Source organism: Muscardinus avellanarius (genome assembly GCF_963383645.1).
Source record: "Muscardinus avellanarius genome assembly, chromosome: X".
Taxonomy (NCBI): Eukaryota; Metazoa; Chordata; class Mammalia; order Rodentia; family Gliridae; genus Muscardinus; species Muscardinus avellanarius.
Window position 1 is genome coordinate 46970117 of NC_137792.1, and position 13898 is coordinate 46984014.

At 37.8% G+C, this 13898-nt stretch overlaps 1 protein-coding gene across 3 annotated transcripts in view; it reads right to left on the bottom strand.

Annotated features, from left to right (window-relative positions):
- The window catches only part of PFKFB1 (6-phosphofructo-2-kinase/fructose-2,6-biphosphatase 1), a gene marked incomplete at both ends in the record, with an annotated part of 49004 nt that extends 38771 nt beyond the window's left edge, over window positions 1-10233 (bottom strand). For 2 of the 3 annotated variants that reach the window (XM_080719194.1, XM_080719193.1), the window contains one exon: window positions 9848-9944. In XM_080719194.1, coding sequence (XP_080575320.1) covers window positions 9848-9944 — 97 coding nt within the window. Of the gene's footprint in view, window positions 1-9847 lie in introns of all 3 variants that reach the window. The other variant, XM_080719192.1, reaches the window with a different exon arrangement.
- Window positions 10234-13898: the final 3665 nt, after the last annotated feature.

A 13898-nucleotide genomic window follows, 5' to 3' on the forward strand; every position in this document is an offset into this window, starting at 1 on the left:
TACAAGTGTATAGTATAGCTTCACCATGTGGGTGGAGATAGAAATAAGTAACTGTGAAAAATAGTGGTATGACTAATATTGCAAGATTAATGACAGAAATAACTGCACATACACTGTAGTTTGTAAATGTGTTTCTTACAGGGATATGGGTTAATGATTTGGTAACTATCAGTACAATAAAGTTGAATAAATGAAGTTACATAAACCAATAAATAAATTGAGGAATTAGAGGTAATGGGAGCCAAGTATCTCACTGTCTGAAAAAGAAGCCAGTAATAAACTACAGAGAAAGTCTAGAATAACCACTATAGTGGTCAGAAATGGTTTATGTATTATGGTTAATTTTTAATATAATACATTTAAAAGACACAGGAGCCAGCCTGGAAGAGCTCCCAAGGGCAAACGCTGGAATAAGTTGACCAATAAACAAAAGAAATAAGCATAGTACTACTGAATTTTCACCGAAAGAATAAGATAAAATTTGTGAGCCCATACAGATAACATAAACAACTGACCAGATAAATAAATGGGGAACAAAGTTAAAATATTCTTATAGAAATATTTCAAATAATAAATGTAGAAAAATAATAGCAAGAAAATCACCATTAGAACATCACTATAATAACTGCTACAGTCACCTCTGGGTGTGGTGGCACATACCTGCAATGACAGCAACTCAGGAGGCTGAGACAGCAGGATTTTAAATTCAAGACCAGCCTCAGCAATTTAGCAAGACCTTATCTCAAAAAAAAAAAAAAAGAGTCTGGGGATGCTGCTCAGTGGTATAACCTCCTGAGTTCAATTACTAGTATTATATACAACAAAATAATGATTTTTGCAGTCATAATGCACAAGTGAATGCTAAAATCAATGAGTGAAATTTTAAGGCGAATCTGAATATTTGCATAGGCATACAGATTTTTAACCAAATTATATGGTAGTTTTAATATATATCTACAAGTTATTTAATCTTCCTCCCCCCAGGAGTGGCATTTAGTTCCCCTTGCCTTTAGTGTGGGCTGGACTTAGTGAATCATTTCCAAAGAATAATGTATAGAAAAGACATGTGGAAGACTCCACATAACCTAAATATTCAAGGTTAATATCAGTAATACGTAATGGTGATATCATGTTCTGTCTGATGTGCTGTGATGAGAGGGGCTCTTCATCACTCGAATATTCTTCCTAAAACACATATCTCCAGTTATTAGAAAATACCAGAAAATCGCAAATTGAGGGCTACTATATGCTCACATGCGCGCGCGCGCACACACACACACACACACACACACACACACACACACATCTGACCAAAATTGTTCAGGTCATGAAAAGCAAGAAGAGTGCCAGACGAGGTGGAACACACTTGTAATCCCAATGCTTAGGAGACTGACACATGAGGATTTCAGGTTCATGACCAGCCTCGGCAACTCAGTGAAACCCTGTTTCCAGATTTAAAAAAATTAAATAAAATAGGGGTAGCCCAGAGGTAGAATGCCCCAGATTTCAGCTCCAGTACAAAAAAAGGAAGGAAAGATGGAAAGACTACCAAACTGAAGGATTTAAATATATATGACAATTAAATTCAATGTGGCATGCTAGATTTCCTGGAACATGAAAAGGACATTAGTGGAAAAATGGAGGAAATTGAATCAACTCTCTGGTTTAGTTCATAGTAATATACGAAAGTCAATTTCTTTCTTTTTTTGTTGCAGTATTGGGGGTGAAATCCAGGGGAATGCTACCTCCAAGCTACACCCCCAGCTCTAATTTTTTAGTCTTTTTAATTTTGAAACAGGGTCTCACTGAGTTGCGAAGGGCCTCGCTAAGTAGCTGAGGCTGTCAGCGAACTGTGATCCTTTGGTCTCTGCCTCCTGAATGTTGGGATTACAAGCATGCACCACCACGCCCGACCTACCAAAGTCAATTTCTTAATCTTGACCAATGAGCCATGCTTATTGTAAAGTGATAACTTTAATTGGAATCTGGGTAAAGAATATGCAGGAAATCTATAATTCTCTTCTAAATCTAAAATTATTTCAAAATAAAAGTTAAGAAATAAAACGTATATTCCCAGGACTGATATAGGTAGGCATTCACTTCCCAAACTCTTTCCGTCCTATATAGTCCACTTTATTTTACCATAAATTTTTATTTAGAAAAGGATTTTATGAGAGCTAGGCACATTCTTTCCAAGCTCTTGTGTAAACTTCCATGTAATTTTATGTTGTACAGTATCTTACTTAAGTTGGACATTTTAGAAAATATATAGGAGATATTACCATTTCTGGAAAAAAAAGTTTGGACTAGATTTGTAAAGAACCTTTCTCAATACAAAACACAAAAATACTAGATTTAAGGCAAATTTAGTGTGATTGAGCTGGTATGAGTTAGGAAAATCATCAGAAGCCAGAGGTGATTAAAATTAAAAATTATAATTAAAAGGGTAAGTAAGCACAAAAATCCATTATTTTCCTGGTAGCCTAGAGCAGTGTTTTCCAAGCTATGTATCATGGCCTATGGAATGAATCCAGCAGGTCCAACAGGCAGCATATAACATAATTCCTAATGACCCCTGCCTAATGACATTGTATAGTCACTTCTTTCTGGTAATGTGGGCTGAGTTTGGTGACTTGCTTTTAACCAATAGAATACAGGAAAGTGATGAAATATCACTTTTTTTGTGGTACTGGGGATGAAATCCAGGGGCCTTCGGCCTCTGGGCTACACTCCCAGACCTATTTTATAATTTTTATTTGGAAACAGGGTGTCTTAAGCCGGCAGAGGCTGGCCTCGAACCTGCACGATCCTCCTGTCTCTGCTTCCCAAGTGCGGGGATTACAAGTGTGCGCCACCACGCCCGGCTCACTTCTAACATATTGTCACAAAATACTTTGCTTCTTTCTTGTTATGTTCTCTCCCTGTTTTTCTCTGTTGGAAGCCAGTTGTGATATTGGGAGCTTCCCATTGGTAAAGAACATGTAGCAAGGAACTGAGGTTTGTCTTAGACCAGTAATCAGTTGGAAACTGAGGACACATTTGAATGTTCCCTGAGGAGCTGAAACTTGCCAGGAACCATGTCAGTGAGTTAGGGAATGGATCCTCCAGTAGAGTCTTGAGATGACCGAAACCCCATTCAGTAACTACACCCCTTAAAAATCAATTAATGTAATATCCCACTTCAATAGAATAAAGAACAAAAACCATATGATCATCATGTCAATACAAGTGCAAAGCATCTGAAAAATAAAATTCCACTTCATGATAAAACCACACAAATGCCGAGCGTGGTGGCGCACGCTTGTAATCCCAGCATTCAGGAGGCTGAGACTGGAGGATCACAGTTCGCGAACAGCTTCAGCTACTTAGTGAAGCCCTCCGCTACTTAATGAGACCCTGTCTCAAAATAAAGAATAAAAAATAAGGCAGGGGATGTAGCTCGGAGGTAGAATGCCCCTGGGTTCCATTCCCAGACCCGCAAAAAAAAAAAAAAAAAAAAAAAAAACTAAACTAAAAATAGAAGAGAAACTCCTCAAATGATAAAGGACATCTATGAAAATCTCACAGGTTTACCTGTGAAGATCACACTTAATAGTGAACAACTAAATGTTTTCCCCTAAGATTAGGAACAAGAGAAGGCTTTCTATCATCTTTTCAACATTCTACTAGATGTTAGTCAGTGTAACAAGGCAAGAAAAATATATAAAATGCACCCAGATTAGGAAAGAAGAAATAAATCTATCTCTATTTGCAGATGACATATCTTGTATATAGAAAATACCAAGGAACGCAATAAATAAAGTATAGAATAGTCTATCAATACTGCAGGAAACAAGAGCAATACATGAAAATCAATTTGATTTCTATAAAGTAGTCATGAACAATAAAATGCAATCAAGAAATAGTGTAATTCCACTTACAATATCATAAAAAACAATAAAATAATAACAAAACATGAAAATATACTCTGAAAACTACAAAACCATTGAAAAAGTTAAAGACCTAAATAAATGGAACAACACGCCATGTTTATGAACCTATGACTTATTATCATTAAGATAGCAATACTCTCCAACTGATCTAGAAATTCAATGCAGCCCTTATCAAAAATCCCAGTTGATTATTTGCAGAAATTGACAAATGGATACTAAAATCCATTTTATGGATTTCAATTATGAAAATTCAAAGGGCCTTGAATAGCCAAAACAATCTTTAAAAGAAAAAATTTGGCTAATTCATGCTTTGTAATTTTAAAATATACAGTAGTAAAGAGGGCACCAAGCACAGTCTGAACGTTTGCCAATTTCAATATGATCCACATAAAAATAAAAAAATAAAATTTTCCATAGTAAAAACTCACTATATGTCAAATTTATTATATGTGAACACTATAGTAACCCAAATCATGTGGTAGTGGCATAAGGATAGACATATAAACTAATGGAATATAAAAAAAACTAATGGAATAGAACTGAGAGCCCAGAAATAAACCCCTAAATTTATTTTACTACCATTTTACCCCATAAAAATGTACAATTATGTATCAATTAATAAAGTGTCCTGGAATTAATAATGATGAGCACAACCATGTGACTGTACTTGAAAATACTGCCTTGTACACTTCAAAATGGTGAACTTTATGTTATGTGAATTATATTTGTATCAAATATTTTTAAAACTATAGGAACATAACAGGAAAATATTCGGCTAAGTAAATCAAATGTAGGTATATTTATATCAAGGGAAACTTTTTATTATAGGGCAAATATGTGGACAATACTAAATTACTAGATATTATTAAAGATTACCTTGCATATTGACAAAATATCCAACTCATCAAAAATATAGCAATTTCTAAATTTGTCTGTAACATTTACAAACTTGCATGATTAATATAATTACCAGGAGACATTACAAATTTTCCACATCAATAGGCAGTACAAACCAAAGAATATATTCAGAGCCAGACTAATACATAGGACTTAACTGAAGTATATGTTACATTAAACACAAATATAAAATGCATGTTTTTTTTCAAGTGCTCATGGAACACTTACTAAATTGACCACATGTTGCTCCATAAAGTAAATAAATATCAGCAGATTGCAAATAATTAAAATAATATGAGCATTTTTCTCTGACCAGAATGGAATTAAACTGGAAATGGTGGAGGCACTGCTCTATCCAAACAGAAACTAGCCCAAGTGCTGGTGCCCACTACTAAAGGCCTTTGCTGTGCCAGGCATTGATTCTTAGTTGCTAGATGATAACCAGTATGTCCCAGGGGTACTGGGAAAGGGACTGAGGGCAACTGGTAAGTGGTAGAGAGACTAAGAAAGCAAATATATACAAATTTTATGTTTTTGTACATCAGTTAAAAATTAAAAAAAAATATATTAGCCAGACATGGTGGCACATGCTTGTAATCCCAGTACTTGGGAGGCTGAGATAAGAGGATCGTGCAGGTTCAAAGCCACCCTCAGCTACTTAGGCTCTCAGCAACTTAGTGATACTCTGTTTCCAAATAAAATAGAAAATAGGTGTGGGAGTGTAGCCCGGAGGTAGAAAGCCTCTGGGTTCCATCCCCAGCACCAGAAAAATAAATAAATAAATAAATAAGTAAATAAATTAATTAATTAAAAATATTCTTAAAACTATACCTGTCCCTCTAACATATAGATTCTAGTATATAGCCCCCTTTTCAGATAAAGATTTGCTGAGTGCATCCGAATTATACCCAAGGCTACTATTGTCTCTCTGGATCATTCCAGTTCCACCTATCCCCAGGAGGTTAGTATTTTGGGGGATCTATGCAATTATTTGTTGACTTTAAAAGAAAATAAAAATCAGCAAAAGTAAAAAAAGAAGTGACAAATTTCTGGCAAGATTTATCAAAAAGGAAAAAATAAAAACACAATGTTAGAACAAAAGAGAGAATAGAACTGCAAATTCAACAGATATTAATAATATACAAAGACAATAACTTTATACAAGTAAATTTGAAAACTGATGTGAAATAGGAAAACTCATAGAAAATAATAGCCAAACAAGTTTGACTTATGTAGAAAGTGATTCTATAACTGTAAAGAAATTATATCGGTTAAAATTTTAAGGCAACACCAGACCCGGATGATTTTACCTGGAAGTTCTGCCAAATATTTGAGGAACAGATAGTTCCTTGGACACACTGTCAGAGAATGGAATGAAAGAAAATAGTTCTCATCTCATTGCATGAGGTTAGTATCACCTTGACACCAAAATCAGACAGGGACAACATGAGAATGAAAAAAAAATATAGTCCAATCTCATTTCTGAAAAAATGTTAAAATTATAAACACATTTTAGTATTTATTTGTTTTGTTTTATTTTCGTGGTACTGGGGATGGAACACAGGGGCTTTTCTACCTCTGGTCTATACTCCAAGACCTATTTTATACTTTATTTGCAAACAGGGTCTCACTAAGTTGCTGAGAGCCTCACTCAGTAGCTGAGGCTGGCTTTGAACCTGTGCAATCCTTCTGTCTCAGCCTCTCAAGCGCTGGGATTACAAATGTGGGCAACCATGCCCGGCTAACAACTAAAAAAAATTGTTTTTTAAATCTAGGAGTTTTTCATTATCCCAGGACTGTAATATTAGTTTAACACATAGACACAAAAATACTCGAATGCAATATACCACACTAACAGGTTAAAAATCATGTCATCTCAGTGGATACAGAAAACATATTTAATAAAATTCATCATTAACAAATATTTTTAAAAATTATACTGGTAAACTAGGAATAAACAGAAATTTCCTTAATCTGTTAAATGGAATCTACCAAAAATGACATAAAATTAACGGAATGATGAAACTTCAAAAGCATTCCCTTTAAAGCAGGATCAACATAAGAATGTACACTATTTACACTTCTGCGCAACATTATACCGCACATTGCATGTGTGTGTATGTGTGTATGTGTGTGTTGGAAGTGGAAGGTCTTAGCAGTATATAATAAAAATAGATTTAAAAACATAAGAATTGGAGTTGGATACAATAGTACATGCCTATAATCCCAGTACTTAGACAGCTGAGACAGGAGGGTCACAAGTTTGAGGCCAGCCTCTGTGAGACCCTCAGTAACTTAGCAAGATCCTGTTTCAAATGAAAAATAAAGAGGGTTGGGGGTATAGCTTGAAGGTAGAATGCCTCTGGGTTCAATCCTTAGCACAGAAAAAAACTCTAAGAATTGGAGGTGGAATATGAAATCTGACATTTATACAGAAATTACCATAATGAATACATTTTAGCAGGCTTTGCTAATTACAAATCTGGTATATAAAATAATTATGCTTGTATACATTAGCATCAAACTTCTATAAAATTTACTTTTCTAAAAAAGTTCTGTTTACAACAGCAACAAAATAAAGAAACCTTAGAATTATGTACATGCCCTATGTAGATTGAAAACATCTATATATTTGGAGGGACATACTATGCTTAAGGAACACTAAATATATCGCAAATATGTTAACTCTCCTCAAATTGATATACAGAGTGAACATAATTTCAAATTACCAAAAGTTCTGTCTGTGTGTGTATAGCTTGAAAAACTGGTTCCAAAATTTATGTGGAAGAACAACAGGCCGAAAATAGACATTCCATGCATGAGGAGGACAAGATGGAAGAGCTTGCTTTACCAGGAGGTATGAGAACACACACTGTCCCAAAAACTACTTAAGTGTTAATCAACAATAAGATGGGAAAATAAACTATGGATATTCACAAAACAAAATAGCACACAGCAAACAGAATAAACAAGCTACAAATGCATGTGAATGCTGAATGAGAAAAAAATACACAGAGCTTCTGAGCCCTTTGCATATGTTGATGTACTTAATATTCAAAACCACATCATTAAGTGATCATACATCTTGTTTATTGCCATTTTAGTACTGCTAGATGAACCCAGGGGCATTCTACCTCCGAGTTATACTTCCAGCCCTATTTTATTTGTTTATTGTGAAACAGGATCGTTTTAAGTTACCGCACAATACCAGTCTTAAATCTACAGTCCTCTTGTCTCAGCCTCCAAAGTTTTGGGATTACAGACATGTACCATCATACCAAGCATAACTGCATGTCTTCAAGAGAGGATGCTCCAAGCAAAAGGTGATCCAGACCTTTCTGGGATCAAATAGCCTGGCCTCCTCAGCATGTAAAGTGAGGCAGACATTGCTTTGGATAGGACTTGGCAACCACTATCCACACTTTCATCATCAGTGGTCTGATGAAATTCAGTGGATCATTAGAGAAAGTGTCTTATGCACATAGAGCCCCATAGCTGTGTATGGTGAATCACAGAGTAGAAGTAACAAAGTGATCATTTACTGAACATCTGCTATGTACCAGGCTCAGGGCTTGATGATGGGGATTTGGTGGTAATAAGGTCCCACAACCACCTTCTCCTTTAAATAATAACATTAAACTGAGAGCATACTATGTGCATTTTACATATTTTAGCTTATCTGAACTTCACAAAATACTATTAGTAGCTTCATTTTACAAATGAGGAAATGGAAGCAAGAGAGGTTAAAGGACTAATCCAAGGTCATAGAGGCAGGAGGTGGGGAGGGGCAAGATGAAATACTATCTCATCAAGCCTCTAGATCTCCAGATAAGTGAGTGAAATTGCTGGTGGAGAGAAGCATGAGGAACAGAAAGCTGGTTTTTGTCTACTCCTCTTTTGACCCTATATCCATACAAACTATGTCCTACAAACCTTATTTAACCCTATATCCTACAAACTATATTTAACATCCTACATTTTCTTAGACCCTCTAAGCAACTACTGCTTCCCCAATAACCCTGAACCTGGACCTCTTCTAGCTTGGTCAGCTGGTGTTTTAAATGTCTGGATCCTACAGTCCACAGCTGCCTTATCTCCACCCACCGTCTGGCTCCTCAGGCCATAATTCTTGAGATGAAAACACCTCCGTCCACAATTGTCCTGTTATCTATAGAAATGCTATGCTTCCAGTTAAAAGTCATATATATATATATATGTATATATATGTGTGTGTGTGTGTTTGTATCACTTTGAATCTCACTATGATGTATAATTACAGCGTACCAATAAAAGTATAAAAGTAAAAATATATTTACAGGTTTTGTTTGCCTCTGCTTTGCCTCTGCTCCTTTATAATTTTTTTTAATGAGCACGACATCAGCAGGTAGCAGAAAAACACTGTCTTTTCCTCTAATTCTCAGAGCGGCAAGAGGGTCTTTATTGTACTACAAAGGCAATGCAGGAGAGAGAACACTCAGCCTTTCTCAGCTGAGGCAGGTATTGACTTCTTAGAAGGAGCTTTCAGACGGGGAGGACAGATGCTGACCAGTGACATAGTGCTGTTGTGTACGCAGCACCTGTCTCCTGAGAGGTGATGCCAAGAACCATCACCTTATTTCACCCAGGCACAATCAGACAAGACCAATTTCCAGACACATCAATAGAAGTAACAAAAATGCCACATTCTAGGTAATCTCTGAACATTTTCAAACTAGAAACCTCAAGTTTCAAACATGAATAATTACAAATAAGCTCTAGATACAAAAGGAAAAAAAAAATCTAGTCAACGATCCCTTTGATTAAGGTGGTCTTTACCTAATCCTCATTCTTGAACATTGTCTTCCTCTTTCTCTCTCTCCTCACCTTTCCTGACATTCTTATTATCTTACAGATATTCCATCAGCTATTCATATATTCCAACTTTTAGATGGTGGGGGGAGTGGATGGGAGCATCCTTGTTCTTCTACACCCCCTCTGCTAACACCACCTTGAAGCCCATGGTAGTAAACCCCACTTACAGCCCCTTCGCCGTTGCAGCCCGCTGCTGCCGCTGCTGTGTGGAATCCAGATCTTCTGCAACCTGGTCTGGGTGAGCTCTCCCATGTCTTGAGACATCTTAGGTGCCACAGCCAACTACACCACTGCCCAAAAGGTACTGGACCTTATTTCCTATATTTCTATCTGTCCTTTTCTTCTGTGACCACAGCAAACAGGTGGACAGGGCTGGAATGGGGGATGCCTGGGGCTTCTGAACCTCTCCCAGCCTGTCTCCAGCCTCCTCTTCTTTTTCCTCTAGTCCTAGTCTTCCTCTGCTCCTGTATATACTAGTGGGGGCTTGGGTGCTGAGAGCGAGAGGTTGGGCAGAAGTCAGCAGAGGCCTCTGAACTCCAAGGGCTGTGTACATAGGAGATAAGTTGGAGCCCAGCAAGGAAGGCAGCCAGCAAGACAGCCTAGGTCTGGCCAGTCACTTCCCGCCAATGAAGTCAGGACTAGTGGAGTATGCAAATAAAAGACCAAAGATCACGTGCTTACATCCTGTGTGGGGTGGCAAGGCAAAGGTAATGAAGGTAGGTATCAGCTTTGAAATTAAAAAAAAAATTGGGGCCCAAGTGAAATGTCAAAGTCCTAGCCAGGACAAAAAGATCCACATCAGAAATGCAAGGATCTCAAGGACAAAAACACAAGCCACCAAATCCGGAAAGAAGAATGCAGTGTTCCAAGCTAGCAATTAAAAGCCCAAATGTGAAGCAGAAAGTTCCCTGTCTCACTGCTTGCTACCCACCCAAAATGGCACAGCAGCCCTTATCTTCCCCTGGATACTACTGCCTTCCCTGCTACAGGGCGCTCGCTCTCTCTCTCTCTCTCTCTCTCTCTCTCTCTCTCGCTCTCTCTCTCTCTCTCTCTCTCCTAAAATGTGCTGCCTGGGGCACTCTTGTAGAAATGGGCACTATCTGATCATCTTTATATTCTCTCCAGCCAAGGCTAAATAAATCAGAGTAAACCTGACACCTAGGGAAGAGGAGTGAGTAGAGCCATTGCTGGAGGGGAGAGATGGCAAGCACTGTTCACGTGGCTGCTAGCTGCCAGGAGACACCCTAGTGATGAAGGCAGCGTGATCTGATTCAAAACCTGGCAAAAGTTCTTCATGTCAAGCCATTGGGACAGAGGCTCTGGAGGGCGGAGGCTGCAGCTGGATGAATATGGAGAGCAAGGAGCAATGGCCTCTAAGTAGGACATGTCCATAGGCCAGAACTGTCCCATCTAAATGACTCCCTTTTGCTCACCCCTGCTCTCCCTGCCCACCCCCTTGGTTATTTTGAGGCTTTTATCTATAGAACTCATGTAACTGCACAGCTTGCCTGGAAGATGTCCAAGTGTGTTCTCACTTCATTCTTTTGCAACCTTCCCACCCCCTGATGAACCTCCAGTGATTGGCTATTAGGAAGTTCAACTTTCTTCCACTAAACTGGGCCATACAAGGACAATCTCTTGGGGGAATAGAAATCTCCAGCCCCTGCCCTCAAATGCTCTCAGCCCCACTTTGCCTTTAAAGAAGTTCCCTAAAATACATTCTAAGAGCCTTCGTTAACCTGAGTTAGATTCCCTCCAGTTGCTTTGTATAAATCACATTTGATTTTTAATATCAGAGTCCATCCATCTAAATGAAACCACTGAGGCCATAGATCATAGTGGCTAAGAGCAATGGGCTCTGCAGACACATTACCTGGGTGAGATTCAACCTCTGCCCATTGTGTGAAGATATAATGTATTAATACATGTAAGATGACCTGCAAAATGTTAAATATATCTTAATTTTCATTATATAAAGTGTCTGAGAATAAATTAGAAAGATTAATTCATTTTTACTTTTCTGGTTTTATGTAGAGATTTGTGTTAAAGGTGAGAAGCCCCCTAAAGATCATTTAATCTCACCTTTTCAGGCAAAAGAAACAAACCTGAGACCTAGAGAAGGAAAACAGTTTTCTAAAGTCACATAGCAAATCAGTGGTAAAAGTGGCCAAGTGAAGAGTAGAACACTGGAAACTGATTTTTCTCCCATTCCAGGGCTTTTCTTTGGTTAATCAAGTTAGTTTAAGAGTGTAGTCTTTCACATTAAATTACATTAATTTTGTCAGGCACAGAAAGACAAATACTCATCTTCTCACTTATTTGTAGAAGTTAAAAGAGTTGATCTCAAGAACTTGAGAGTAGAGTAGTGGCTACCAGAGGCTGGAGAGGGAAGGGGTTAAAGAGAGAATGGTTACCAAATTCAGGATGCATTTGGATAAAAGAAAGAACTTTTAATGTTCTAAAGTACAGTGTTGATGGTTGATAAGTAAATTGCATACATCAAAATAGGTAGTGGAGAGGATTTTGAATGTTCCCAACACAAAGAAATGATAATTTTTTTGTGGCAATAGATATGCCGATTATCCTGATCTGATCATTTTACATTGTAAACATGTATTGAAATATCATATGGTACCCCATAAATATGTAAAATTTGGGGTAAATTAAAAGGGAAATATTTTAACATGGTCTTCTAGATTACATCAGAACTTGTAGAGTCTCAAAACTAGATTTTGGAAGAGATATAACTCTCCTAATAAATCTCCTAACTGGTTTAACTCTCTGATTAACTGTTTGTGTAATCTTACCTATAACTCTTTTTTACATATGTACTTCATTGCCCACAGATCAACAATATATATTTTTTCCTATTCATTCCTTACAATCATCCTTATTTACATCTGAATGAGGAAACTGAAGTTTGGGGAAGGAAAGGGTTTGTCCAAGGTAATCCAGCCAGATACATGAACATGTTTTCTTATGTTTATAATTTTATCCTCATGACCCTGCTGAGAGGTAGGAAGATAATTTTAGTAGCAGGAAATTAGAGCTGGGCAGCTAGCTAGCAAACTTTTGACAAGGTCTAAAAGGTAAATCTCGAGTCCAGTCTTAAATATCCAATTTAAAATTGCCTGGAACTAGTTATGAGACGATTCACCACTGTTGCCAATTCTGCTCCCAGTAGCAGAAATAAACACACTCTAGGAAAAATCCTCAAACCTAATATTTCAAGCCTCTTCTAAATCAGTCCCCAACCTACCTGCCCAGCCGTGTCTCCCCGAGACACCCATGTTTAAATTGAACTGGCTGACTCACTGAGTTCCAAGCCATACCATATATTTTCCTGTCTCTAGGCTTTTGCTCATCCTCGAATGTTTTCTCTTCCCTTTAATTCTTAGTGAAATCTGACTCGCACATCAAAGCCTGATCCAGTGTTTACCTTCTCTGGGAAGTTGTCCCTTTATCCTTGGGAGAGGCTCTGTTTTTGGTTCTCATATTGCCCATGTGCCTTCATCTGTCTAAGAAAGTATCTGCCAGTGTTTCCCTGGTCTGCTTTCCCACTAGACTCTGGGCTCCTTAAGGACTGATTGGATTCCAGAGATCTGTTTCCAGTGTTTGGCTCAGGCCCTAGCACAGAAGAGACACTTACTTGCTTAATGGGCATTTGTACAGTCTATACCTACTCTAAATGGGATAGACATCTGGACAAGTAATCCCAGTTCAACAAGGTAAGTGTTATAGCAGATAACTATATAGGAAAGTGGATAGGGGAACTGCCCTGGTCTGAGGCAGAAGGTGGCATCCAGAAAGGTTTCTTAACCTGGAATGGGGCAAAAGAGAATAGACAAAAAATGAAGTCCCCTCTGAAAAAGGATCAATGAATTGATTGCACAGTTGTGGTTCACTCCATATCAGATTCTCATTCAAGACTAAGTGCTGAGCTGTAACTTCTAGAATGGTCTATCTCTAGAGAAAAAAAGTATGCAGTTTGACTTCCTGGCACCCTGTAGATCCTGATCCACCTCAAAGTATAGGGCGTGAGGATGGATCTCTTTAAAGCATCAAGACAACACTGATGAGAAAATCACAAATGGGGTCTTCTTATTGGAATATATGGGTGAAAATACATTTGTGGGGGGTTGGAGGGCAGGGGGAAGGTTGGCCACATGCTTAAAGACTAGGCACATGGCATAAGTATGTATTAGGCCTTCTCTGGTA